Source organism: Colossoma macropomum, unplaced genomic scaffold, assembly GCF_904425465.1.
Source record: "Colossoma macropomum unplaced genomic scaffold, Colossoma_macropomum, whole genome shotgun sequence".
In the NCBI taxonomy this organism is placed as follows: Eukaryota; Metazoa; Chordata; class Actinopteri; order Characiformes; family Serrasalmidae; genus Colossoma; species Colossoma macropomum.
The window spans coordinates 28,315,205-28,342,890 of NW_023494786.1; the positions used below are offsets into that span (position 1 = coordinate 28,315,205).

Consider the following 27,686-nt stretch of genomic DNA (forward strand, 5'->3'; position numbering starts at 1 on the left):
AAAAAATTCAAACGAATCAACACATCTTGGATTGAACATATCAAGTCAAACTACATGTTTTGTTAATTTTCTAAGTAAAAAAATGATTTGTTAACATATCTTCTCCAGAAAACTTAAATATTGCATTTTTTTAAATTTTACTGCACAATGTCTTGTTATTTGCTGTACTTAACATATTAAAATATTATTTAAAAAAAAAATAAACATAAAAATATTAGATGTGCCAGAGCTTTTGCACAGGCCACATTTATGTTTTATTTATTTTCCAATATATTAAATTTAACAAGAAAGAAAAAGGAGCATTTAAGTGTGTAGATGTTTTCACTTATTTTCAACTAGAAAATCAACATAATACGTCATTTGTCTGGGGGTGCCCAAAAGTTTGGCATAAAGCTGTACATGACAATATTTAAATGATAATCTCCAGCTGTTAGTGTATATATATATATATATATATATATATATATATATATATGTACACACTGTGTCCCTAGATCCAGATGGTAAAAAGTGCTGGATTTACAGTCTTCCATGTATTTTCAGCTTTCTCTCTTTTTGCTTCATCATTCTGGCTCCGCATTACAGAAAATCCTCTTTCAGCCCAGGCAGAGGCCCAGAGCATCAGCTGTAAACGCCTGTGTGTGTACAGAAGCAGTTCGGGCCCTCTGGGTGCTACAGGCTTTGTCAGCATCGCTGCAGAGCTTCCATCTCTGGTGCAATAACAAACCTCACAGTCATCGCTCTGAACGAAACCGCACACTTCAACATGCAGTAAGTACGAAAGCCAAAACCTCAGTCCACGTTTTTATGAGGAGAGAACGAGGGATCACAGTGGGGTACTGACACGCTGATTGGACTTATACACCATGTTTTTTTTTTGCTGGGACTCAAACAGACGCAGGAATACATGCACAAAAGCTCTGGAACCTGCCCTGCAGGCCACGGCCTCCCCGTCCACCCTGCAGATCAGCATTACACTAACAGTGCACAGCACAGAACCACAGATCCCTCCACAGCACATGGACACACACAGGAGCCACATACGAAACAGTGATTGAGCTCGTCTCTCATTGTGACACAAATTTTTATACTAATTTTAAAAATGTAATGTTTTTAAGTAAACACGCCCCGCCCTGCCACATTAATAGGTCTGTCCACACACACAACAGGTAATGTACAGCTGATGGCCCAGATGGTATTCTCTCTCTCTCCCCCTATCTCTCTCTCTCTCTGCCTCGTTCTCTCTTTCTGTATAAACACGTCTCTCTCTCTCTCTCTCTCGCCATCTCTTTCTCTCTTTCTGTACATACACATTTCTCTCTTTTTGTATATACACATCTCTCTCTCTCTCCTTATCTTTCTGTATACACATATTTTTCTCTCTCACTTTTTGTATATACACATTTCTCTCTCTCTCCCTCTTTCTAGCTCTTTCTTTCTCTCCCCTTCTCTCTCCTTCTTTCTCTCCCTTTTCATCCCTCTTTCTCTATGTGTCTCTATGTCTCTCATTCTTTATCTACGTCTCTCTCTCTCTCTCTCTCTCTCTAATCGTCCCCGTCCACTCACAGGGCATGATAATGCTCTTCACCTTTTTCCCCTGTCCATCTCTCAGTCTTTCTAAACTGACCTCGAGTAGAACCACACGGCACCTCTAATCAGCAACAAACACCACATTCACTCTGAATCACAAATCACATCATGTACTGATCCATCCACCCTCTTTATCTTACCTCAGCATCTCTCCACGCGCAGTAGGACAGTAAAGTCATTAATATTAATGCCCCTTTATGTCCCATCCTTTCTGTTTCGCTCGCCTTTCTCTCCTTTCTCTTCTTTCTCTTCTTTTCTCGTCGTTTATTCGTGTACTAATGCTGCGCTAAACGCTGTGCGCATTAACGTGAGCTGCGTCTGCTTCGTGTCTGGCCGCTCGGTGCCTGGCTCCAATCTCTCTCTCTCTCTCTCTCTCTCTCTCCCTCCCTCTCTCTCTCCACGCCTTATTCATTTTTCTTTTCCCACCCGTATTCAGGCACGACCCGCCCTCCTGCTAACGTACAGCACTGAATCACATTTTAATATAATAAAGAACAATGAAAAAATGGAAATATATTACAAACCTTAACCCTGTAACTCCACTCACTGGCCACTTAATGAGAAACACCTACCTCGTACTTCCACTCACTGGCCACTTTATTAGAAACACCTACCTCGTACTCCCACTGACTGGCCACTTTATTAGAAACACCTACCTTGTACCTCCTCTAACTGGCCACTTTATTAGAAACACCTACCTTGTACTTCCGCACACTGACCACTTTATTAGAAACACCTACCTTGTATTTCCATTCAGTGGCCACTTTATTAGAAACACCTACCTCGTACTCCCACTGACTGGCCACCTTATAAGAAACACCCCTCTTCGTACTTCCACTCGCTGGCCACTTTATTAGAAACACCTACCTTGTACTTCCACTAACTGGCCAATATATTAGAAACACCTACCTTGTACTTCCTCTCACTGGCCACTTTATTAGAAACACTACCCCCCACACCATACTTCCACTCACTGACCACTTTATTAGGAAAAAAAAAAACTGTGTAGTATTTCATGTAAATGTATTGGCCACACTGGCTTCTACTACACTTGGAATCAGGAAACTAAACATAAGCAATAACCTTATAATTGTATATTCTCGCATGAAAAATATACATTTAATGATGACATTTTGCTTTTAAATAAAAGTTTTTTGTGTTTAAAAGGGTGCAGTTCTCTTCTCTGTCTGTGATGTGTGGATGCCATTCATGAAGCTTGTAGGGTTTTCTGTTTGTCAGTGTGAATGACCAACCAATCACAGCGCAGGAGGTGGGACACTACTAGCCAATCATATAGCAGGAGGGCGCTGCAAGTCGGAATACGGGTAGGGAAAATACCGCGCATGCGCAGAACGGAGTGGTGCGCTGCGTTGCTCGAGTGCGCCACTTGGTGGACAAACAGCAGCGTCTGTAGCGGTCCGGTCTGGAGCTGCAGCTGCTGTAGACTTACATACAGACTAGTTCAACTGCGAAAGGGAAAAGTGACGTCACTTTTTTTTTACTGATTATTAACATAATTTAGTTTAAAAAAAAATAAACATATGCATTTGAAATATTTGAACATTTTTATTGAGATAGAATCTATTTTTTTAATGTGCGTCACGTGTGAAAAGTCCAAATGCGTTAAGTGTCTAAAAACAGCACACGTGACAAGTAAAAGCCTGGTGACCTGCGTGTACGAAAAATGACGTCGTATCTCAAAATAATGAGTAAAACTGAAAAAGTTGTTTGTTCAGTATTAATAAGTAATCGTTCCGTGACTATGAGTTACTAAGTCTTTAGTGTATGAATCATCCATACAGTACGAATTAGAAAAAAAAAGGAAAAACTATATTTATACAGCACCTTTTATACACAGCCGCAGTTCAAAGTGCTTCATACAAACAGACAAATTAAAGCATTAAATAATATTAAATAATAAAGCTGAGATGAAGCACCTCAGAGGGGCATTTGCAAAGATAATTTTAATTTTAGAATTTAAATTAAAGTGCTAAAGACAAAAGACAATCCACTAGAAAATACAATAAGGGATGAAAAGAAGCAGTGCTAAACACAAGAAAACGAGCTTTCTTAAACTGGACTGAAAAAAAACAGCACAGACCAGCACGAAGTCCATCTAAGCTGGTTTATACTGGTTTACACTGGTCTGGTGCTGGTTTAGCTGGTCACTCTGCATTGTGATACTGAGTGACCAGCATACCAGTATCAAAACACAACATATGCTGGTTTTGGTGATATGAGCTCATCTGGGAATTTGTTCCAGCAGTTGGCAGCATAATGACTGGATGCTGCCTCACAAGCAGACTTTCTGTTGTGCTTGTGTCACTTATTGTTGGACATACAGTAGGCTTGAGGCCATTTAGTGTTACATATGTATGTGTATATATATATATATATATATATATATATATATATATATATATATATATATATATAATATTTTCTCCTAGTATTGAGATGCAGTGAAAAAATAAGAAAAATAAAAAGATTTTCCAGTGCTGGACAGTGACTGGACATCATTATAGTAGCTATACAAGTAATATAAGTATTAGTATGAGTACAGTGTAGTCAGCAGAAGAGAGTAAAGCATCTGAATCTAATATTTAAGGGAAAACATTATGACATTATGCAGTTTGTACGTCAAGCGGGCATCTTCAGCATGACCTGAAATGTGGTTCAGCGCAGATTAGCAATTCCAAGAGTCAGACACAAGGGGGCAGCAGAGGCAGGCGATAGATACCTGAGTCAACAGAGCAGGTGGTAAAGATGTAACGATGGTAAAATTACTTTATAACGTATTTCCACGTGTGACGTTCATTCACTAATCTATCTATCTATCTATCTATCTATCTATGCAAACATGCCTCATTAAGGATCTGTGGGGTTTGTAAGATACTATAACAGGCCAATAGTAAATCATATCTAAAGCTGATTTTACTAGTCGGTTTGATAAAACTCATTGCACTTCACATGTGACCTTATAAGAAGCCTCTACAAATACACAGAAAATACGTCAAACGCAATCACGTGACACAATGTAAACGATGTGGTCACGTGGCATCATGTTAATACTATGTCATTAGTGTTGCACAGAAAGTGATTATTTCGACTTGAGTCAATAAACCGGGAAGTCATTGTGATACTATGATAAAAGTTTGACCAAAGAACCAAAAAAAGGGGGTGATTTTTCTCCTCCACCTGGCAGGAAGAGGGGCTTCGGTGGTAAACTGAAGGAGGTCCGTGTGGTCCAGCGTGTTTGTTTAATCAGATTGGCGAGTTCAACTGCAGAAAGGTGCGCTTCATACCGGAAGTGGCCGTGCCTTACCTTTCCTCACCCACACCTGAGAGCTGAGAACTGAGGGCGAAACTGGGAGCAGAGCTTCCTGCTGTGTAGGCGACGCTCTCACCCTCACAGAGTCTGAGTGAAGCTGCTGCTCTGGAGCTTTTCTGAAGCCATAAAGTCCAACTGAAACTGAATGATCTGCATGCGACTCTTCTCGGAGGATAGACGGAGCTGCTGATCTCATCTGGGCTGGTCTGTTGTTGTTGGAGGTTATACTTGAGCCAAACTCACCGGAGACACCATGAGCACTGCTGCTTATGTAAGTCACTGCTGTTGATTCACTCCGGGGTGGAGGAGCTGCTCTTCTTCTGTTTGACATCTTTCATTCCACAAAACACACTTTTCTTCCTTATTTTATAACCGCCTATCCCTCAAACCTGGGTGGAACATGTCATTTATGTTTTTTAGTGAAACGTTAGTTGATGCGCACGGTGTCATTAAGTTGTCTTATTAAAGTCAGAGAGGATGAGGTGGTAGTAGTCATGACAGATTGGCATCTGACTGACTCGTGCTCGCTCTCTTTATTCACCTGTGGAGTTTTGAAGGTGGTTTAAAGCTGAATTGCACCAGTTTTCCACAACTCATTCTTTCATTCTTTGAGAGTCATTCAGAGTGGTTTGGTGTGAAATGGTTCACTGTAGAGAAACTTATAAAACTTTTAGACTCAGATTTCTTTACAGTGGCGGTGATAGGAACCAGAGGTCGCAAGGTCTGATGTCTGCAACACAAATATAGGCATTTTATTTACTATCCAAAACCAACAGTGAACCTCCATGTGTCGTCCCAACATGTACGTCTCCTTTTTTTTAGAACAGATAAAAAAGTGTGTATATATATATATATATATATATATATATATATATATATATATATATATACATACATATATATATATACAAACATATATATATATATATATATATATATATGTGTATGTATGTATGTATGTATATGTGTGTGTGTATATATATATATATATATATATATATATATATATATATATATATAATTTTCAAATCACAATAAAACATTGTCTCAGACATCAGGCAGTGTATAAATAATCATTTCATGTGCTGTTTTTTGTTATTGAACTCTGCAGACATCTGGTTCCTATCACCACCACTGTGAACAGTCCTGACTCAGCAAGTTTCTGAAGAAGTTTTTCACTTCAAACCACTCTGAATGACTTTGTTTACATCTTACTGAGTTAGTAATGCATAAAATGGAGATGCAATAGTGGAATCGCTCTTTAAGGGTAGAGGGCCCTTAAACCAATGTGAGTGAGGAATGTGTTGGGACCTTTTTTAATATATATTTGGACCTAAGAAAAGTATCAGGCCCAAAAGCTCCTCCAGTACTGAGCTCCCTATAGCACTGCAGTGGAACTTCACGGTACCAGCATCTGTCAGCACAGGAGCTGAACATCTCTTAGGCTTTATTCTTCTCTTTGTGTCTAAAATAGAACCCTAAAGCTCCAAAGTGAGAAGTGTGAGTGACAGCGAAGTAATCCCAGTGCTGAATCAACTCAGCAGAATGAAATTAATCCCAAAACAGGAATTAGAAACTGAGTAGGAAAAAACGGATTCTCTTCCTCGTTTACTTGAGACGCTATGATGAGATGGGCTTTTCCATTTCTATGGTTGTGCTGCATGTGTATGAGTCTGCGGTAGCTTTTGCAAAATGGGCAACTGGTCACTAAACATAGAGTAGGTAAAGAGGTTTGAAGTTAAAGCAAGTTGGAGAATCATAGCTTTCCAATCATAAAGCAGGACAGACATACTGAATACTGAACAAAGGAGATTTATTTCATAAGTTGGTTTTGACTGCATTGTTAGTTGGGTCATTCTCTGTTTGGAGTGGGAAAGCATGTCACAAAGGCTGCAGGGCTTAAAAAGATGCTTAAAATATTAGGCACAGCTTCAAAAGTCGGTATGTACATTCACACAGTTGACGTAAGATTAAATAAGACATTTCCCTTATAATTTTTCTGACTTCTTTTTTATCCTGTTTTATAGTCACTCTGCACCTGTAAAACAGCTCGTCACAAAACCAATTTTCAACATTTGAGAAAACATTTTAAATATAAAACAATATTTTTAAGTGGTTTAACTCAGGAATTTGTATAAAACAGATTCATTTTTACCTTTATATCATTAACGTTACACTACATTTAGAAAATAAGTATTTTATTCAAAATTTATTTGTCACAGAGGTTTTGGTCACTGGTGTTATCAGGACTCTTATTATATTTTAACACAGTATTTTCAGCTCTATTAAACTGCTTCTTTGGGTCGAGCCTCTTTAGAGAGGAAGCATCTCATGGCATGAGAAGGCGAGTCACACTTGCTCACTATATTTCATTAATTTATTAATCATTTTGTTTATCAGGCAGCTCATAACTTCTATGTGTCACTGGTGTTTTGGGGTAGTTCACAGCAAGCAGAAAAGAACTCTCCTCCATCACTGTTTGTGCTTCACCCTGTAACCGCACTGTGTGTGCATGTGACTGTGCTTACCACATGAGACTGACATGAAAGACCACAATGACTGACGCAGCAGTGGTGCAGATGCAGTGGTACATCTGATCTTAAAGGAGAATTCCACCATCTTTCTAAATTTTCTGCATAATTAAATCATTTAAAATGTGACAAAAGTCATTCAGAGTGGTATGATATTAAATGCTCCATTCTAGAGAAACGTACATAGACAAGTGTTCACAGTGATGGTGATAGGAACCAGACATCTGAAGAGTTTAATGCTTCATATAATGTTATTATATGAAATGATTACAGAAACACTGCCTGATGCCTGAGACATCGTTTTACGGTAGTTCTGAGGTTTTTCTCCTAAATGTGTTTTTTAAAAGCTGTTAATGATGGAGAGGCAGGGTGTTATTTTGCAAAATAGTCCCCAAAGAAAGCAAGTGATCCACTCAGACTAGCACAACACACACTAACACACCACCACCACGTCAGTGTTACTGCAGTGCTGAGAATGATCCACCACCCAAATAGAACCTGCTCTGTGAGGGTCCATGGGGGTCCGGCCCACTGAAGAACAGGGTAAAAGCGGGCTAACAAAGTATGCAGAGAAACAGATGGACTACAGTCTGTAACTGTAGAACTACAAAGTGCTCCTATATAGTAAGTAGAGCTGATAAAATGGACAATGAGCGTAGAAACGATGGTCATAATGTTATGCCTGATCGGTGTATATGGTGTGCATGTTTCATTTAGCTGTGTTCTTATGGAAAAAAACAAACAAATGCAGTTTCCTCACAACCCGCAGTTTGAAAATCACTGTTGCACCTGTTGAATATAATCAGATGAAGTAACTTCAGCTGAGCTGAACCTGAGCTGAAGTTATTGCTGCTGCTGCTCAGCAGAATAGCCCAAACCACGGCACACAGAACTGCCAGCTTCCTTCATTCTGTGTCTCATAATCATATTCATTTGGCTGGCGAGGGTCGGCACACTGCGTTATCCTGCCTTCTGCACCAGATTTGTGACTGAGTCCATGTCAGGGCTCAGAGTGGGTCATTTAAGGACAATAACATTATTAATCCCTCTGCGGAATGTGGATTAGTGATCTCAGAGCTAAAAGGTCAGTAATTCTCTTACATCAGCACTTACATTTGTCCGTGATGGCTTTGCTGTCTGCTCTATAGATGTTGGGATGGGATGAAAATTGCCTGTCAGTGACCAAAATGATCATGGTGGCATTGTTAAAGTACACTGAGAGTGTTTAAAAAGCACTGAAACACACTGAAAGTATTTCACCTTCACATTTTAAGTAGTACTTATTTTCTAGCTTTTTTGAGTGATTATGATGAAATTATTGCACATTTTCATGAGATTTTGAACGATTTATGTAAAAAATAGTTGATGTTCTCGGGATTATGACTGTTATACCAAAATAATCTGCCATTGTCATGAGATTCTGATTGTTATGTGAAAATATTGCTTCTTTTTCTCAAGGTTATGACTGATTATGACAAAATAAGATGATGACGGATTATGTTAAAATAATGGCTTGTTTCCTCAGGATTTTGACTGTAAATCAAAATAATGGTTTAATTTCTTTAGATTTTGAATGATTTTGTTGATATAATGGCTTCTTTTCTCGAGATTATGACTGCCATGTTGAAGTAATGGTTAGGTGGGCATGAAATCCTGACTATTTAAGTTGAAATAGTGTTTTGTTTGTAACAGGACACTGTTAAAACAATAAATGTAGCGCTGCTCTTCATCCTTATCTATAATCACCCCTGTAGTCATTAAACACACGAGCGTACGATTGATTATAGCTGACTAATGTTTGCTAGTTTTTCTTGTTGTAGTGCTTGATAGAAACCTGCTCTCACACTTTGACTCAAGCTCAGGTTCCTGTGTGTGGGTGGATGGTTAGGTAGGTGGGTGGATGAATGGATGGTAAATGAACAGTAACACAGATGACTTCCAAATCTGATTTAACTGCTGAACTGTGTTTGCTTGCTGCTATAAATAATCCAGTTATTTATTGTTTTCTTTAAAAAACGTATGCTGCAAACATTTTACATTGTCTCGTTCATTCATTGTGTTCGGTTCATTTGAATATGACTCAGCTGATCGACTAGATGTTGTTATGCCAGGTAGATTTCTTCAGATTGCTGGGAGAATGAGTGCTACAGAAGACCTTTCAGTCACTAAGGAAGGATGCTGTTGTTTTATCTTCACTTTTAGCGTCCCAGCGTTCATATTCTGTCACTGCAGTTTGGTCTTGTCCTGTCAGTGTAGTCCTGTTTACACACACACACACACACACACATCATCTAAACCGCTTATCCTTCTGGGCGTGGGGGGGGGGCCGGAGCCTATCCCGACTGTCATTGGGCGGAAGGCAGGAAACACCCTGGACAGCTTGCCAGTTCATCGCAGTAGTCCTGTCCAGTGGATGAGTATATTTGGACCTGGAGCTTTTTCAAACAAGGAAGATTAGTTCGAGAGATGGCAGTGACACAATATTGGGTATCAATCTGGGGATCATTTAGTGTAGTATCTCCCAAATTATGGAATTCTCTCCCCTGGTCTATTCGGGATGCCACCTCTCTATCTTCATTTAGATCTCTATTGAAGACTTACTTGTTTTCGCTGTATTATCGTTGTTCTGTTTATACTTGAATGTTTACTTGTATTCTCCTTTTGTTGTTATTTGTTTACTGGGTTCATGTTCTTTGATTGTGAAGCATCCTGGAGCATGGGAAAGACGCTATATAAATAAAAGTGATGATGATGACGATGATGATCAATATCAGGCCATTACCAGCAGAAAATGCTGCACTGGAAATCTGCAATCTATATATAAATATTACGTTAATTATGAAGCTTTGTGCTTTTTAAAGAAAAAAAAATATTTTAGCAATATTGGCTTATTCTCAAAGGGCAATTTCACCAATTTTTCAAAGTTTCTGCATAATTCAGTCACTGAACTGTAAGCAGAATCACTCAGTGATTTGATATGAAGTGGTTCATTATAGAGAAACTCAGGTTTCTTTACAGTGGTGGTGATGGGAACCAGGGGTCACCATGTCTACAACACAAATGTAGCCATTTTATTTACTGTCCAAAACCACTAGTGAGCAGAATGCTTTTTTATATGTACTTCTTTATATGTAGTATTGATGACGCTAAAACAGTGGTAACATAAAGCCAGACAAATATGTTTCCTTTGCCTTACAACTCCTCACCTCTCTGCCATGAATATATTTTAATACATTTTAGGCCAAAAGCTCCTCTCATAACTATCGTAAAACAATTTCTCAGTCATCAGGCGGCATATTTATAACCACTTACTGTAATAACTTTCTGTGAGGGAGCTTTCAGAGGCATTAAACTCCTCAGACGTCTGGTTCCCATCGCTACCATTGTGAACAGTTCGGTAAGTTTCTCTGGAATGGAGCATTTCACACCAAACCACTCTGAATTTGTCATTTAATCATACAGAAATTTGGAAAAAAAGGAGTAGAATTCTTCTTTAAGGTTTCGGTATCAGCATCGGAAAAGAAAAATTGGATTTGTGCAATATTTAGTTAGTGCTGGTGCAACGGCCAGTATCACGATAGCGATAAGTAAGTGATATATTGTGCAGCCCTACTGTGAACACTCTGCCCACTCTGGGCTTCATTCGTCAGAATTCATCTTAATAGAGAATAGAGAATAAATCCTGTTGCGGAACGTCCCTCATTATTACGTGTTCAGGATTTAAAGGACTGTAATATTAATATGATAGAGTTCTTTCCTGTTGTTTCCTGTTGCCCAACCCGGGCTTTGCCTTTATAACTCTTCAGATCTGGTTCATTAGTCTGAGAATGAGCTGCTTTGCTTTGCTTAAGTGCTGCTCTCCATGTCAAGTGCGTGTTTAGGAAGATGGCATTGGTGTCTTTATTCTTTGCCGTGCATACATTGCTAATGCAGTCTGATGATGAATGTTCACTGCTTTGGAAGCTGCTGGTCTTTTAGCTTCTGTCTGAGGTGTTTTATACAATCTTTTCTCTTTGTTAGAGAAAATCTGTGACAAAATGAATGATTCCGTTCACAGTCACTCTTGAGGGCATAGTTCAACAATACCCTTTCATTTCTCTGAACAAACCTGGAGACGTTATATTTCCAGGTTCATTCTGACATTTTGGACATTTTTTTGTATGGAGCTGTGTTTTGTAGTTTTTTTCACTGTTTTCTTTCTGGCTTGATGGAAGACATGGAAAAATCCAGCAGGGAGGTGTTGATAACATACAGAATTGCCTAAAGCTATTTGGCAAGTCGGTTCAGGGAGAAATTACTAGGCGTTTGAGCAGCAGACTGATGTTAGCGTCCATTTGTACAGTTTACAACCCTTTTATTAGGTTCTCTAAATGCACACAAGTAAACAATACTTGTCATTCATGACACAAACAGCATACCAAGCGATGTTCAGCTGAACTTAAACCCAGATTTGGTTGGTTTTAGTTGCAGCTGTTGTGCCATTAAGAGAAATTTAACAATCTAATCTGGAAACGTATTGTTCCCCATCCAATAAACAGCCCTGAAGTGTCTCAAATGCTGAGAATTGTAGGTAAAAAGTAAAAAGGTAAAAAGGACTACAGTAAGTTGTACTTTACCCTTTTTGTTGGATTAATTGCAACTATTGTTGTAAGAGTGTTTCGAATTGTTGCAGAATGCCTGGAAAAGTTGGTAGAGGGGGAGATTTGTGCTTTAAAGTGGGGAAAAACTGCACTTTCTGCGAATTTCTGTTTTTATTTTATCACTGCACTGCTTACAGTTAGCATCACAGTTACTGTTATTGCATTTCTCTTACTAATTCCTCAAGATATTTGATTTATTCTCACAAAGTCTCAAGTTAACCTGTTTTTTATATATATATATATATTACTGGAGGGGAAAATGCATTCTTCTACTACATGAGATGTGAGGTTGATACAAAGTACAGAGGTAGCTCTTTTATCTCACTAAAATAGAGTACCTTTCTGGTCTTTTTCCTGTCAGTGGAACACATATTTCTGTCCCACCAGGTCTTTTCAAAGAACACATTGAGTCTGGGTGATTTCTAAAAATAATATTCAAGTTACAAAATATTTTCAAGTTACAAAATCGATTATATAATTTCCGTCGTTATAGCAGAGTAGCTCTGGAATTCAGCTATAGATGCCTTTGCAAACATGTAGCATTATATTTTCATATTTGTGATCATTTAACTCATCTAAACCACTGGGACACTTAAGCTGTACAGAAAATGCAGCAAATTTGTCTCAGACGATAAATCACAATCTGGGAAGCCAACAGCAGAGGCAGTGGGGACTTTACTGTTGCCTCACAGCTTCTTAAAGCCCCATAATAACTCTAAATAATCAAGATGCAAAATACGGGGGAGGATTCAGGATCCCCTAATTAACCTCTTGGACCCCCTGAATGTCTCAAAATCCAAATTATGGGGGTCCCTGTTAAATAAACTTATTATGATGTTATGCTGTCATAGCTTCTGTCTTTAGTATGCATCACTGGTCTGCCTCAGGGTGGCGCTGTAGCAAATTCACCCAGTTGGTCCTTCGTATTGTAGCAACTGTAACTATGCCTGGTATAACTCTGAAAAACTCATATCTGTAAATTTGAAAACTTGCCCAAATTTCCCAAACTTTGTAAATTGTTAAAATCAAAGGTGAAAGAGAAGATGTATAAGAGAAAGAAAAGAGACTAGAGAAAAGACTAGAAAAGAGATTTTCCAGAGGAAGAATTGTTAAACCAAACATTTTGTTGCCATTGAAGTGCCGCTATGGCAAGTTAGCAAGCAGCCAATGATGGATTAGCGAACATCGGACCCTCTGAACACCGGAGGGTATTTTGCATACTGATAATGATAATGTTTGGTCATCGACATAGGTTTCTTTGTCAATCATCAACGATTTCCCATTATATCGCCCTATTCATGGTCTTCAATTACGTCTTCGATTACGTCTTTAAGAAGACCACATAGCCATGTTGTAGGCGAGCTGTAGCTCTGAATGTGCTCTGATAGAGCTTGTTTCATCACAGTTACTGCAGTTACAACCCTGCAGGATAAAAACCAAGCAAAATAGACCAGAATGACCTTGAAAAAGATATAAGAAAACACTAAGAGGAGAAGATTAGCTAGATTGGTGGTCTAGATCCATATAACCTGCACATCAGAACACTCCAGTGCATGATATTTTATAAAAACTAATACAAGTGGCTACCGAAACTGCTAGTACTCTTAAATAATCAACTCATACATATATATCAAGCTCAAGTCAGCTTCTTCTTCACCAAATTCTTGAATTTTCCATTCCACCTTAAATGGTGCTGCAGTTACACTGAAGTGTCTTACCTTCAAAAGTGGCCGAATATGAAGCCAACATCAGTTCACCTCAATAAATGCATCAATTTACTTCAATAATGCATCAATTTACCTCCAGAAAAGGAACCCTTAGTCGACAGGTACCTCAGTCTTTCGCTTGGAGGTATTTACTGAGCAGCTAATGAGAAGCACAGCGAAGTTATAATCAGCCATTGGAGCTGCTGCACTGGCTGATCTAACGCTGCATCCCAAACCACGCTTCTGTACTTCACCAGTTTGGAATGCTGAAATAATGCAGGAAAATCACAGCCCTTAAGATTTCAGCTTTCAATTGTTTTCACTACAGTAGCAAATCGAATGAAATTAGGGAAATACGCTTAAATATGTCAGTTAATATGCTTTAGTGTTTAAAAAAACAATGTTTTGCACTGCCTTTGCTGGACTGCTTATGGCTTTATCTCATTACAAACCCCCACAGCACTGCTGAATACACTTTAAGTTGCCTACCAAAATGATGGCAGCACGATTGGGACTTCATCGGAATACGGTCAGTCTCCCAGGCCTAGAATACGTGCAGGAAGAAAACAAAATGCAACCAGATTTTTTTATTTATGAGCACCCATACAAGAACAGATTTTGACCCAAATACCCTGCCACTTCATAATATATATTTATTATGCGTGAATACAAACATGCAGATTTTTTCAGTGATGCCTGTCACGGGCCCTGCATACTTACGGGACGTGAAGGAAGAAGCTGAACTAACCTGCAAAATCGCATAGCTGGTTTCACAGGTTAGTTAAAAATGTCTGGTTTACATTAAGACTATATCTTTTGCCTTTGCTTTGGACTCTGTGAATGTAAATCCCAGGTGTAGAGGATGTGTCAACTTACTTTCACTCAGAAAATCAACAAAACATGTAATTTGACAGGCGGATGTTCAGACTTTTACATACAACTGTACATAATCTCTGCATGTATTCCTTGAACGTTTATAGTGAGACACCAGAGACACTCCTTTAGTATATTATTTGCACATTTTTGGTATAGGCATCCTCCAATGCATAGAACACTTCCTGTTCAGTTGGTCTTCCTATGTATAAACAGCAGACAGGTATATAGGAGAGATTATCTCTACCCTGAATGGCCCACTGATGGTTACTGCAAGACTCTGCATGTTTGCTACAGTGAGAGGAATGGAGCAGAGTTTTGTTCGTAGCCATCCTTTCTGCCTTTTCGCCCTGCATTACCTGCTGTTATGTCCTCAGGATATTTGATTCATTATATCCCTGAGTTTTAAACCAGGCTATATCTCTTTGAAAAGCGTCTGTGCCTGAATGAATGAATGACCGAAGACAGTAAATCCACTTTTACTTTCATAAATAATTCTCATTCGCCATTCTCCTCATTTCCGTGCACATAAATCAATAGGTAAAAGATTCCCAAATGAATTCATCAATAATTTAGGCTTATTACAGTTCAGTAATTTCTAAATCTGACACAGCTGTGTAATTTTGGTGCAGATAAAGAGAAATGCTATGTTAGTATTCAACCATTCTCTGAATGCTTCAGTGTCAGAGTTGGAGTGGTGTTTTTTTCTACCTTGAGAAGCTCACAGGGTTTCTTCTTTCACAGCACTGTGCGAAAGTCAGAAAACATTTCAGAAGAGATTAGAGATAAAACAGTGTGCTTGCATAAAGAAGGGGAAGGTCACAGCTGGTAGACCACCATCAGATAGAGAGCATTTAAAGCTTTCATCTTTGAGAGAGAGAGAGGAGAAAATCCAGCAAATGCTAAACCAACTTTCAAGACTGAACTTTGAAAGGGCAGCCATGCTTGTTTTATTAGCGACAGTTTAATGAAATGCTTTGTCAAAAGTGTAAATGTGCATAATCTTTACCCACAAGCTATTTATAGTACAGGTGATCAGTGGAGATAAGGCTTTAGCAGCAATTCTGAGAATGCTTTTCTGTTAAATGTGGCCTGTCTGACCATGCATTTCCAAAAATGTCTGGTTTAGCTAGTTCAAACTAGATTTTATCCATGTTTTTGACTTGACGTCACGTTGTACATATAATGAATGTTAATCATCATAGTATAAAATATTATTCCCGAATAAAGAAATCCCATTTTGAATGTGTAAAGTCATCCTGTGTTCATTTTCGGACTTGCTTCTCTCTCATCGTGGTCTTAAATGCTGAGGAAGTGAGGCCTTTCAATCAGGAAGAAAAACTGTATGTGTTACCTAATGTTTACAAATGTGTTTTCATGCAGTTTTTGTGCCACGTCTTGAGCCGAGCCAGGTGTGTTAGAGAAGAGGAAGTGTACAAACTCGATTTCTGTGTTTTATAGGTCACTGGGCATGTGTGGTCATGAGCAGTGGAACTGCATAACAATGCCTGCAGCAGGTGAAGTTACATACTATGCATAGTTTGTTTCTGCTGAGCCAAATGTTTCTTTGTTGAAATACTGAGACCTTGAGGACTTTCTGCAGAAATGTTTATGCAAAACTAGAATTCTGCACCATTGTTGGATTCCTTCAAGACCTTTTTTGCAGAATTTTGCACAAACTCAATTCCAAAAAAAAAAAATGGTTGGAACGGTAGGTGAAAGGCTTTTAAAAACAGAAACTTTAAAAACAGCTGTTAGTAAATTCTGTTCTGTCTATATTAAATTGAAAACAGTACAAAAACACAATATTTGATGTTCTACATTAGGTACTTTTGTTTTTTCTAAATATATGAGCATTTCAAATTTAATACCAGCAACATGTTCCAAGAAAGTCGGGACAGGAGCATGTTTACCACTGTGTTGCATCACCTTTCCTTTTACCAGCACTTAATAATTGCTTGAGGACTGAAGGCACTGAATGAACTGAATTTTTGACATTCTGTTAACATAGAGGGCTTCTGTTATTGTATTTTGAGCTTGATAAAGACACAATTTCAATGGGAGACAGTTCTGGACTGCAAGCAGGTCAGACTAGCACCCACACTCTCTGATTAAGCAGCCATGCTGCTGTAACACATACAGAATGTAGCTTAGTATGGACATCCCTGAAAAAGACGGCATCTAAAAGGCAGCATATGTTGCTCCAAACTGTATTCAGGATTAATGGTGCCTTCACAGATGTGCAAGATACCCACTAATACCTCCCCCCATTCCATGATAGACACTGGCTTTTGAACTTTATGACGGTAACAGTCTAGGTGGTCCCTTTCTTCTTTGACCCAGTAAATACAGTCTGTTATTTCCACAAACAGTCTAAAAGTTTGACTCATTGGAGTTGGAGAGACTCACAATAAACGTTTTCACTGAGCATCAGTCCATTTCAGATGAGCTTGAGTCCAAAGATATCAGTATCTTTTGTGGGTGTTGTTGACGTGGTTTACACTGTGCATAGTACATAGTCTTAACTTGCATTTATGCCTGCAGTGACAAACGGTGTTTATTGACAATGATATGTCAAAGTATCCCTGAGCCCATGTGGTGATGTTCATTGCTGAAGCATGCATCGTCACACAGAGAACACTTTGCATGACTAAGGGGTTCTTTGCATCGTTAAAAGGTTATTCAGATTGATGGACAACGTGCTGTAAATAGTTCTATATTTTGAAAAGGGTTCTATATAGCACCAAAAAGTGGTCTTCTATTGTTACGTAGTCAAGCCTGTAAGAGTAGGAGAACGCTTTTTTTAAAAAGGTTCTATATAGAGCCATATAAAACACACAATCAATTCAAAGAACCCTTTCACCATGCAAAGAACCCCTTGGTCATGCAAAGGGTTTGCTGAGTGTTCATTGTTCTATATAGAACCATTTTCTTTACTAAAGAACTCTTAAAACATCATTTTTGAGTGTATACTTGTAGGTTTATTGTTATTTTTATTGTTCTAGGTTTTTTTTTGTTTGTTTTTGAATATGTGGCACTACAAGTTCTGTTTTGTTTGTTTGAACATATTACATCTCAGAAAGACAAAATATCATGATGCATATCGTTTATCGTGAAAATATGTTGAAGAATTGTGATATAGTATTTTTGCCATATCGCCCACCGCTATGACAGATAATCACATATATTCAAGTGAAGGTAGTGAAGTTAGCTGTTAGGCTACACTCCACCTCAAGTTCCCTACTGCCCTTGTACCAACGTGGAGGCATCGCAAGCAAAACATTGTTTTTGAAAAACAGTCTAGTGTGTAAATTGTAAATGTAGCAGTCAGACTGCTTGGTGAAGGTCAAATGTGAACAATCTACTTTGTCACTTGCTTCCATTTTTTCTAATTGACAACACCCTTAAAACTGTTCTTCAAGTGTTCTTTGGAAAAGAACATGGTTCTATAAAGAACCGTAAACACTCTAAGGACTCTTTGCATGATAAATGAGGTGATGGTCACTGGCTAAAATATGAATGGGAAAACTCAAAACATTAAGAATGGCGTCTGTTTGCGGAGAAAGCCCCACCCTTCAATAAAAGAGCCATTCGGCTTGCTGGTTATGCCGTGAGTGTCAATGATATCACGGCACAAGCAGGGAAAGCCCACATCTTGATGTGGAGATCTGCGCAAGCGCAGTAGCCAGAAAACAACCCGAAAAATCATGTTTTGTGTGCTATTCAGCCAAATGTTACAAACTATTTATGAATTTTTTGTCAGATTTTAGCAGGGATGTCAAATATGCTTTTAAAACGGTAATTTGACCATCATTGTTGAGTATTTTGCTCTATCTGCTTTCAAAGAGGGAAGAGTCTGGTCTTGTACGGCTTGAAATAACTGCTCGGCGGTGTTACAAACATAGTGGCAGAGTGAACAGACTTTAAGGACTGGCAGTTAGCGTGATGAAACTCAGGAGGTGTACTGTGTTCTGTGGGAACTTTGGTGAAGTTGTGAATTTATACTTCACTAGTGTTTAATAGAGTATTTTACTTTCTCCTTTTATACAGCAGTGTTTTTTTTTTGTTTTGTTTTTGTTTTTTGTTTTTTTTCTTCACTGACTGAAATACAGGAACAGTCTACTTGGCGGAATAATTCTGAGAACAGGATTAATGTGTCACAGTGGTGTTCCAGCTGACTGACCTGGTTAAGTTCCAAAACAACACAACGGTAATGGACTATAACACTGGAACATGGCCTGGTCAGTTCAGTCTCATTCCCTTTTTTGATGTTGAAACTTGAGAAATCAAGAACCTGACTGTATATATGAGTTACAGTCCACTTGGGGTTTTATGTCTTGACGTGATGTCACTGGTTAATATAATGTTCCTGCACTCTAGCACACAGTGATACAATCAGAAAACGTTTAGAGGTGGCAAAGGTCATCACAGTTTAATGGAAAAACAGACATTTTGCCGAGAAATGTGAAATCCAGTGGCTGCCATGATACTTTGCTCATGCTTAGCTGGGCTGTATTTAGTTCTTTAAACAGTCATTAAAGGTTTTTGGTTGTATTTTTAATATGTGAGATAAATGTTTAGAGGTCAAGTGAACTTTTGTGCAGCGTGTTGTGTTTGGAAGTGTAAGCTACCATCATTTAGGTTAGGTGGGGCACTCGATGTTCAAAGAACATATTTTCTTCCTGTGGAAAGAAGAGTGATTTTCCTCTGTTTCGCTCTGGTTTCTGTGTCAGTTCTAAAAAATAATAATAATAAAAATAAAAAAAAACATTGTCATACTCACACTTCGAGTTATCCACTGCCTACACTATGATATGATACGATGAATTATGCCAAATATGAGCAGGGGTATGAACTACCAAGATAAAAAGGGGCAATTGTGATACAAAGTTGTATTTAACTATAACTGTTAGCAGGCACTGCAGGAAACTTTACTGTGTATAATATGCAGAAAATTAAAACAAAAAAAAAACAGACTCAGGCACAGGGACTATGGTTTTTTTTTTAAATGTCTCTTTTTCAGATATCAGTGATAATATGACTGATAATCTCTGTCTGACCTGTGATTTTGAGAAATGTATGTTGCCCAGCTCTACACTGCAGCAGTTGGCTGTCCATGTTGTCCATTTATGTTTTTCAGTCATCTTATTATGGTTGTTAGTAATTAAATGTGCAACAATACACATTATTTCAGGTCTGATACCATTTTTGCATTCTGAGGTCTAGATTTAGTTTGATTTTTCATGACAAAATGCTTCAAAATTTCACCCCTTACATTTTGTCCTAACACAGAGCAACAATAATAACACCAAAACACTTCCTTTATGATCAGCGAGTCTGTCTACACCAGCTGCCAGCCGCAGAGCACGATGTGATGCACCATTTTTGATTCCCTATTGGAGAAAAGGAGGGATCCCTATGACCCTTCCAGTAAACAATTTGGAGAGAATTTGCCTCAGTGCTGGAACTTAGAGTTGAATACTGTTTGTTTTGTGTCACTGTATAAAGATAAGTATCTTTATACAGTGACACAAAACCAACCCAGTACCAGGCTGGCATAATGCTGGTTTAATTAGACTAGTGATGTTAAATGTGGGCATAAAGCATAACCTGTTATATCACATTTGGGACACTGATTTAATAATGTTATACACACTATTAAATCAATCTCCCAAACCACAGCTGGACAGCTCTGTCAGTAAAGCAGCTATTCTCTAACAGGTCAGTTGTTTGTTTACGGCTTAACTTGACATGCGCGCTTGATGTTTCCAGTGTAGACATTCTGAAGACTTTGTGATGTGATCCGGTTCTACATTTGAATGCTCGCTCGCTCTTAGGATACAATGTTTTTCAGTTCAGAAAGAGGCGCTCATTTGACTGTGGGTGTGGACAGAGCATAAGCACCGCCCGCTGTTCTCTGATAGGATTCATTCAGGCGGCTGGTTTTGATCACTGACACGAAAAAAAAAAAAAGTTTTCCGTATGTTTGAGTGAAGCAACAGTGGAAAGTTCTACCAGCAGTAATGGGAGTGTCCTGCATTTGATCAGCAAAATGTTCCATCAGATGTTCATTCATTCATTTATCTTCTAAGCTGCTCATCCTCCTGGGTCGTGGGGGTGGGGCGGAAGGCGGGAAACACTCTGGACAGGTCACCAGTCCATCACAGGGCAGACAGACAGACATAAACATTCATACACACACACACACACACACACACACACACCTAGGTGCAATTTAGAGTCTCCAATTGGCCTGACTGTGGGAGGAAACCGGAGCACCTGGAGGAAACCCATGGAAACCCCCAATCAGAAGTTCAATTTTCCAATTTTTTTCCCAAATGTGGAAAACTAAGCTGCAAATACAGCCTGTTTTGAATTCGTTTTTTACTGATGTCATGAGAACCAAGTAATTTACACATGTCCATGTATTTGGCCTACAGCAGCTTAACCCCACCCATTCATATTGAGGTTCTAAGAAATGTTCCAGCTCTAAGTGCTTGTTTGAACGGGGTGCCTTGCAGGGTAGCCAATCCAAATAGAGATCATTTACATCAGTCTTAAAGGCATAGATACAGAGATAAAGTGGAAACAAAGAGGAAAAGAAATAGAAGAAAAATGTGGGATTGCTGGCCCTTTAAACTCACCAAAAAAAAGAGAAATTCTGTGCAAAAATTAGCAGAATGCTATATTTTAGTGTGTTCTGTGTAGAGGATGTGTTCACCTGTTTTCACTCAGAAAATCAACAGAACATGTCATTTGACCAGGGGTGGTAAAACTTTTGCATACGACTGCATGTAACATGTAAATCTGAAAGAATGTATGACGGCGTTTCAGCGATCACCTCCAGCTGTTAGACCTCATTGGCCTTATCTGTGAGAGAAAGTGAGTTTATATTGTGTTTTTGTAACTTTTTATCAAATGGACTGATGTGATTCTTAGCAATCTCAGCACTCACCCGGGATTCGGAGATGTAGATTGGAGAAATCCGGCTTTGGGCCACATCAACTTCTTGGACGTTTGACTGACAGGTTTCTGCCTGCATGAGGACCGTTATCTCCCCGTTATCTTGATATTCAGGGACAGCATAACAAGATTGTAATCTGGGAGATTGGGAGTGGTGATGTTATCAAATCGAATCAGGTTCACACTCCCGGCCTGCTGCTGGATTTAATATGATTGCTCATCTCTTCCTCTTCTGCCGTTCTCCATCCCTCGCTCTGAGCTGAATTTCACTAACACACCTGGCTGCCCAGCTGACCTCAGGGACGGGTCGCTTACACGGCCGCTGTGTTTTCCCGGCAGTCCCTTCTCTAGTGTGACATCGCTGATTTGCCGGGCGAAAGACTGACAAGGTTCGGCTGGGGTCTCTGGAGCCCAGCGTTTGATGTTCTGCTGGAAAATCTGTGAGTCAAATTTAAGTCGCATAGAGAGAAGAGAGGAGAGGAGAGGGAGGCATGACTGACATGACTCGGTCTTGACTTGACTGTAGGCGCTCATTTTCGTATAACGAATACCTACAGATCTCTCTGCTTGAATATATCATAGCTGTCCAAAAAAAAACCCTCAATTTTTTGTGATTTTTAATTTTTTTTCTACATTATTTAAACTCAGCAGCTGCCCTTTACATTGTGTGAACATTTCTTGATGAATGGAACTAAAGAAATGCTACAAAGCTGCTTAAACTAAGCCTCTTTACATTAACTTACATTAACAGTTAAGAATGTTACCGTTTTTTCTTTGGACAGTGACGATATGCTGTTGTTTTGTTCAGTAGTAACTTATACAGTGCATTTAAGTAGATTAGATAATAAATCTAATCTAATCTAAGATAATAAATTAGAAGCTATACATCAGAAGGTGTTTTAAAATGTTTTGCTTAATATTTCATGTGTTGTTTGGGAAGAAGTTGATCAATGATAAATACTGTGAATAAATATTTATAGTTATTTCTTTTTTGAGATATCTGACAATTTTATCACTGCTGTTCATGACAGTGTTTAAATGATCATTTCCAGCTGTTCAAATACAAGACATTCTGAATCTTACATTAATAACTACTACAACTACTAGTAGTACTACTAATACTACTGCTACTGCTAGTTCTCCTACTACTAATACTGCTACTGCTAGTGCTAATACTACTGCTAGTTCTACTACTACTATTACTAATACTACTGCTACTGTTACTACTACTAATAATAATACTGCTACTGCTAGTATTACTACTACTGCTACTGCTAGTATTACTACTACTGATACGGCTAGTTCTACTACTCTACTACTACCCTCTACAGCTACCACTACTACTACTGCTACTATTGCTAATAATACTGCTACTGCTAGTTCTCCTACTACTAATACTGCTACTGCTACTGTTAGTTCTACTACTTCTAATAATACTGCTACTGCTACAACTAGTACTAGTAGTACTACAGCTGTACTACTAACTGTACTACTACTAGTACTAAAACTACTAATACTACTATTACTCTACTGCTACTACTAGTAATAATAATAATAATAATAATAATGATTTTATGGTTCCAATTTAGGACCAATTTTATTATGTTATGAGTTATAACAGATTATGATAAAATTTAATTTAGTATGCCGAGATTATAGACCAGAATACATACATTTTTTGTCATCAGTTTCTTTTTGACTTTTGACAAGTAACACAAAAATTGAGGTCTTGTTCCTCTTTTAAGTACCTCCACAAATGATTACATACAGTCATCATCATAAATTAAATATACTATCACAGGACAAAACACCATAACAGCTACTGTCATATCAGTGGTGAAAGCTACAAAAGAGCAAGTATACAGTGTGGGTTCATAAGGGAACTCATTTTAATGGGCTCATATTAACTCATTTAGAGCTAATGCATTTGCATCTCACGCCAGTTTTGAAGCTGATTGAGCTTTATTATGACTGCAGTAGTCTGCTCAAGGCAATCATCATAATAGAGTGATAGTCATTGTTGCGACAGTTGTATATTTGGATCAAATCAGTTATGGACGATCATCATTTAATAAACACACACCATGATTCCTGTGAATAAGGGTTGCAGGTAGATCAGATAACGGAGATAATGTGTTTTCTCAGAATCTCGCCGAAGTCGCAAAAATGTGCAGACGGTATTGTTGTTGCAGATGATACAAGAAGGCATGAAATCTGCTTATTAAATGTCTTAAGTACAGTGTGGATTAAGCCATACATACGCCCACTATATGTGATCCCACATAGGGTGGAGTCCAAACTGGTTCTGTTCCCTCTTAAATGTTACATCTAATGAATATTTAAGGTTTATGTAATATAGATGTGTGGTACTAATCCCTGTATATAAATGCAGAGATTTAAACTTTAGCACCTAGGCCAAAATCAAATCCTCAGGCTATTTTTAAAAATGTAAAAATCCCCTAAAATTGTGTTTTGTTTATTATTGGTGTTTTAAATACTTCAGCGTATAGACAACAAAAATGACACACAATACACAACGATGTTGTATACTTTATACATGGTACATTATATACATTATACACATTGAACATATTATACATACTTTCATTCTGCTACATTTGTTGTTTTAGAATTATGACTGAAAGAGCTATAAAAATAATATACTTCCCTCCAAAATGGTCTGAAAGTGATAATTCAGCTGCCTTGATTCTGTATTGTTAGATTCAGTTATTATCATATGTTAAAGTACGTTTTTCACCATGTTATTTAAATTATTAGACAAAATATATCAATGTCATTCATTGTAAAACTCTAACGCTAAAATTGTTTTTATTATAAAAAAAGCTTGCCTTTATTGTTTTTATTGTCTGGATCACGCTACTGTGTAAGTAGTTCACGTGACATTCATGTATTCAGTGCATTAGTAAAAAGGAAACTCCAGAATTGTGTTTGAATTGACTTAGTGGTGAGGTCATTTACACCCTGTCAGTGAAACATAATCACCTTCAGTGGCCACACAGCTAGCAAATCTAATCATGAGTATGTGTGGCAGTAACCACTACTTCTTAAGAGGAAACACTGTAACTGCTCGGTAAACCTCTAATGCACTCTGGGTGTTTTAAAGCCAGTTGAACAGGTTTGGCTACGCTGTGCTAAACGAGAGCATATATTTACAACTCCAGGGAGCCACTCCCTGCCTGCTGACCTGTGTTTGAGAGAAATCCTGTATCATAGCTTAAGATCACATTGTCTCATTTGGCTGGTATCTCAGAAGCTTTGCCGCTGTTTTGTGGCCTCTGCCTCACACTATTCAGTACACAATGTTATATCTTAATGGTTATTTTATGACATACAGTACTGTGCAGTAGTCAGAGACCACCCTTTATTTATTGAATTTTCAGTCAAAATGTCCATTCAGGTATTCATTTTACAGCAAACAAACATTTGAGTGTCTCCACTCTTTAGCTCTATTACAGTTTACAGATAGCTTCTCAAAGAAATCTGCAGGGATGTTTTTTTTTTCCACACCTCCGAAGTTCAGTCATATAAGGTTGGTAGCATTTTCTCACCATCCATGTAATCCAAACACATTCAGTGATGATGTTGAGGTCTGGACTGTGAGGTGGTCAGCCCATTGTTCTGAGAACACCAGCAGCTTCTTTGTTTGATATGGAAATATTCTTCCCTTTTGTCTCCTTTTGTGCAAATGGGCAGAAGTATGGACAGAATTTAGACGTTACAATGGCTACTACTACTGGTTTTAGTTATGCAGTGTACATTTGTCCATTTTATAGATAATAGTGTCATGCAGTGTTAGAAACCAGATACATATGTGTGTTTTGAGATTAGTAACAACTTGACTGTTTGAGGCCATCCATTATTTTAGCCACATTTGGCTGTAGGGGTGAGAAGAAAAAGTCGATGTAGTATAATAGGGGGGTGGCCGATATGGCAGAAATGTGATATCATGATACTTGTTTCACGATACACGATATGCTCTTTGAAAAAAGTTTGGATGTCCCTGCTTTACTTGAACCTTGCTAGTGCATATCGTTGATATAACCATGCCATACACGAATGATGTCATATGTCATAACCTATCAGGATAATTCATGACAGCAGATGGCGTCTTTATAACATTATGTCAATGTTATGTTGCAAAATTTCCTCCTTTATATGGTATCAAGTGCTCTGGGAGATCCCTTAATGCTAGAAAACCAGGGACAAGTATTTAAAGATTTGGATTCAAACCAGTTTAATGATTGGTAGGCAAATCATCCTTAGGAGGTGGAAGGAAACGGGTCCTCCTTCATTTCAAGAATGGGTTGCTGAGATGGGCAAAATAGCTGCATATGAAAAATTAGCATTTAAATTGGGCATTTAGAGGTGTACAGACGCAAATGGGGCAAATACTTAAGATTTATAGAGAGTTCTTTTCTTTCCATGATACAGAGCTTTGTACTGTACTGGATTTGGTCATGTCATGAATGTGGTACCGACACAGTTGGGGTGGGAGGGGTTGGGTAAAGGCTTGACATGTTGTTGCAATAATACAAGTACATTGATCAGGCATAACATTATGACCACCTCCATGTTTCTACGCGCACTGTCCATTTTATCAGCTCCACTTACTATATAGGTGCACTGTAGCACCTATATAGTAGCACTGCACACCAGCAGCACTGCTGTGTCTGATCCACTCAGACCAGCGCAACACACGCTAACACACCACCACCACCACGTCAGTGTTACTGCAGTGCTGAGAATGATCCACCACCCAAATAGTACCTGCTCTGTGAGGGTCCATGGAGGTCCTGACCACTGAAGAGCTGGGTAAAAGAGAGCTAACAAAGTATGCAGAGAAACAGATGGACTACAGTCTGTAACTGTAGAACTACAAAGTGCGTGGAGCTGATAAAATGGGCAAAGAGCGTAGAAACAAGGAGGTGGTCATAATGTTATGCCTGATCGGTGTATATGTTTTTGTATGAATCTAAGATAAAAATCAATAAAAGCTGTTAATCTCAACCCTGACCTATTCCTTTAATGGTGTTTTGTGATGTATCTGCTTTTAATGCAGCCTCATGTGGTTGTTGAATCCAACCAAAGTCATGGGGGGTAATTCACCTAAGTAGTGGGTACAATTGACTGAGATACTTACAAACCAAGAGGCCGAGGGGGAAAGAGAGGGGGAATGAGCGTGTGATACTATTAGAGAGATGAGGGAGAGCTGGAGCGTTTGACGGATGGCTCAGCGAGTGTGTTGTGAGGGAGGTGTGTGTTGTACAGGAGGTTGTAGAGTGCAGGGTGTGTGTAATGGTTTTATTAGACTGTGATCAGGGTGACTGATAGCAGTGCCCTAAAGCAGTGAGTGACCCTGTTCCCCAGTGACTCTCTTAATCTACCACCATGATTACTATTAAAAAACCCCAATTAGGCTGCGGCAGTGGTGGCTGTAAGAACGCCTTTAATTGCGATGAGTTATCATCATCTGCTCGGCTGTAATTGAGGCCCGATCTGAAGGGTGCAGTGCATCTGACAAATTGATTTAATACCAAAGTGATTCTCTCTCCCTAATGACGCTCCTCGCGGCCTACACACAGATCGCTAACTAATCGCACACGTTTCTCATCACTGTGTTTTGTGTGTGTGTGTGTGTGTGTGTGTGTGTGTGTGTGTGTGTGTGTGTGTTTGGGAGGGAAGTGGAGAAATTTTAAGTGTGTATGTGTGTGTGTATGTGTGTGTGTGGTGTTCGGGTAAGAAATGCTTGCTGTATTCTTGGCTGGTCCCAGTTTGCTTCCGCTGTGCTGTATTACCACTGCGGTAAGGAGGGGAGTGATTTATGGACAATTAGAGCTCTTTTAGTAGAGTCAGCTGTGTGTATGTGTGTGTGTATGTGTGTGTGTGTGTGTGTGTGTGTGTGTGTGTGTGTGTGTGTGTGAGGGAGGGAGGGAGGGAGAGAGAGAGAGAGAGAGAGAGAGATCAAGTAGAATGAAAAAAGGAGATCCAGTAATGAGAATGGGGGGGTTGCTGGTTTCAAAAACAGTGTGGA

The 27,686-nt window shown here is 38.8% G+C and overlaps 2 protein-coding genes across 4 annotated transcripts in view; one reads left to right on the forward strand and one right to left on the reverse strand.

Moving 5' to 3' along the window:
- Nucleotides 1-1,962, reverse strand: part of aplp1 (amyloid beta (A4) precursor-like protein 1) — a 102,779-nt gene extending 100,817 nt beyond the window's left edge. For all 3 annotated transcript variants that reach the window (XM_036565262.1, XM_036565263.1, XM_036565261.1), the window contains exon 1: nt 1,731-1,962. In XM_036565262.1, coding sequence (XP_036421155.1) covers nt 1,731-1,796 — 66 coding nt within the window. In that variant the 5' untranslated portion in view covers nt 1,797-1,962. The remainder of the gene's footprint in view (nt 1-1,730) is intronic.
- A 2,724-nt stretch (nt 1,963-4,686) lies between these two features.
- zmp:0000001114 (suppressor of tumorigenicity 14 protein homolog) overlaps nt 4,687-27,686 on the forward strand; it is a 78,925-nt gene continuing 55,925 nt past the window's right edge. Inside the window, exon 1 of the mRNA XM_036565264.1 lies at nt 4,687-5,192. Coding sequence (XP_036421157.1) covers nt 5,175-5,192 — 18 coding nt within the window. The 5' untranslated portion in view covers nt 4,687-5,174. The remainder of the gene's footprint in view (nt 5,193-27,686) is intronic.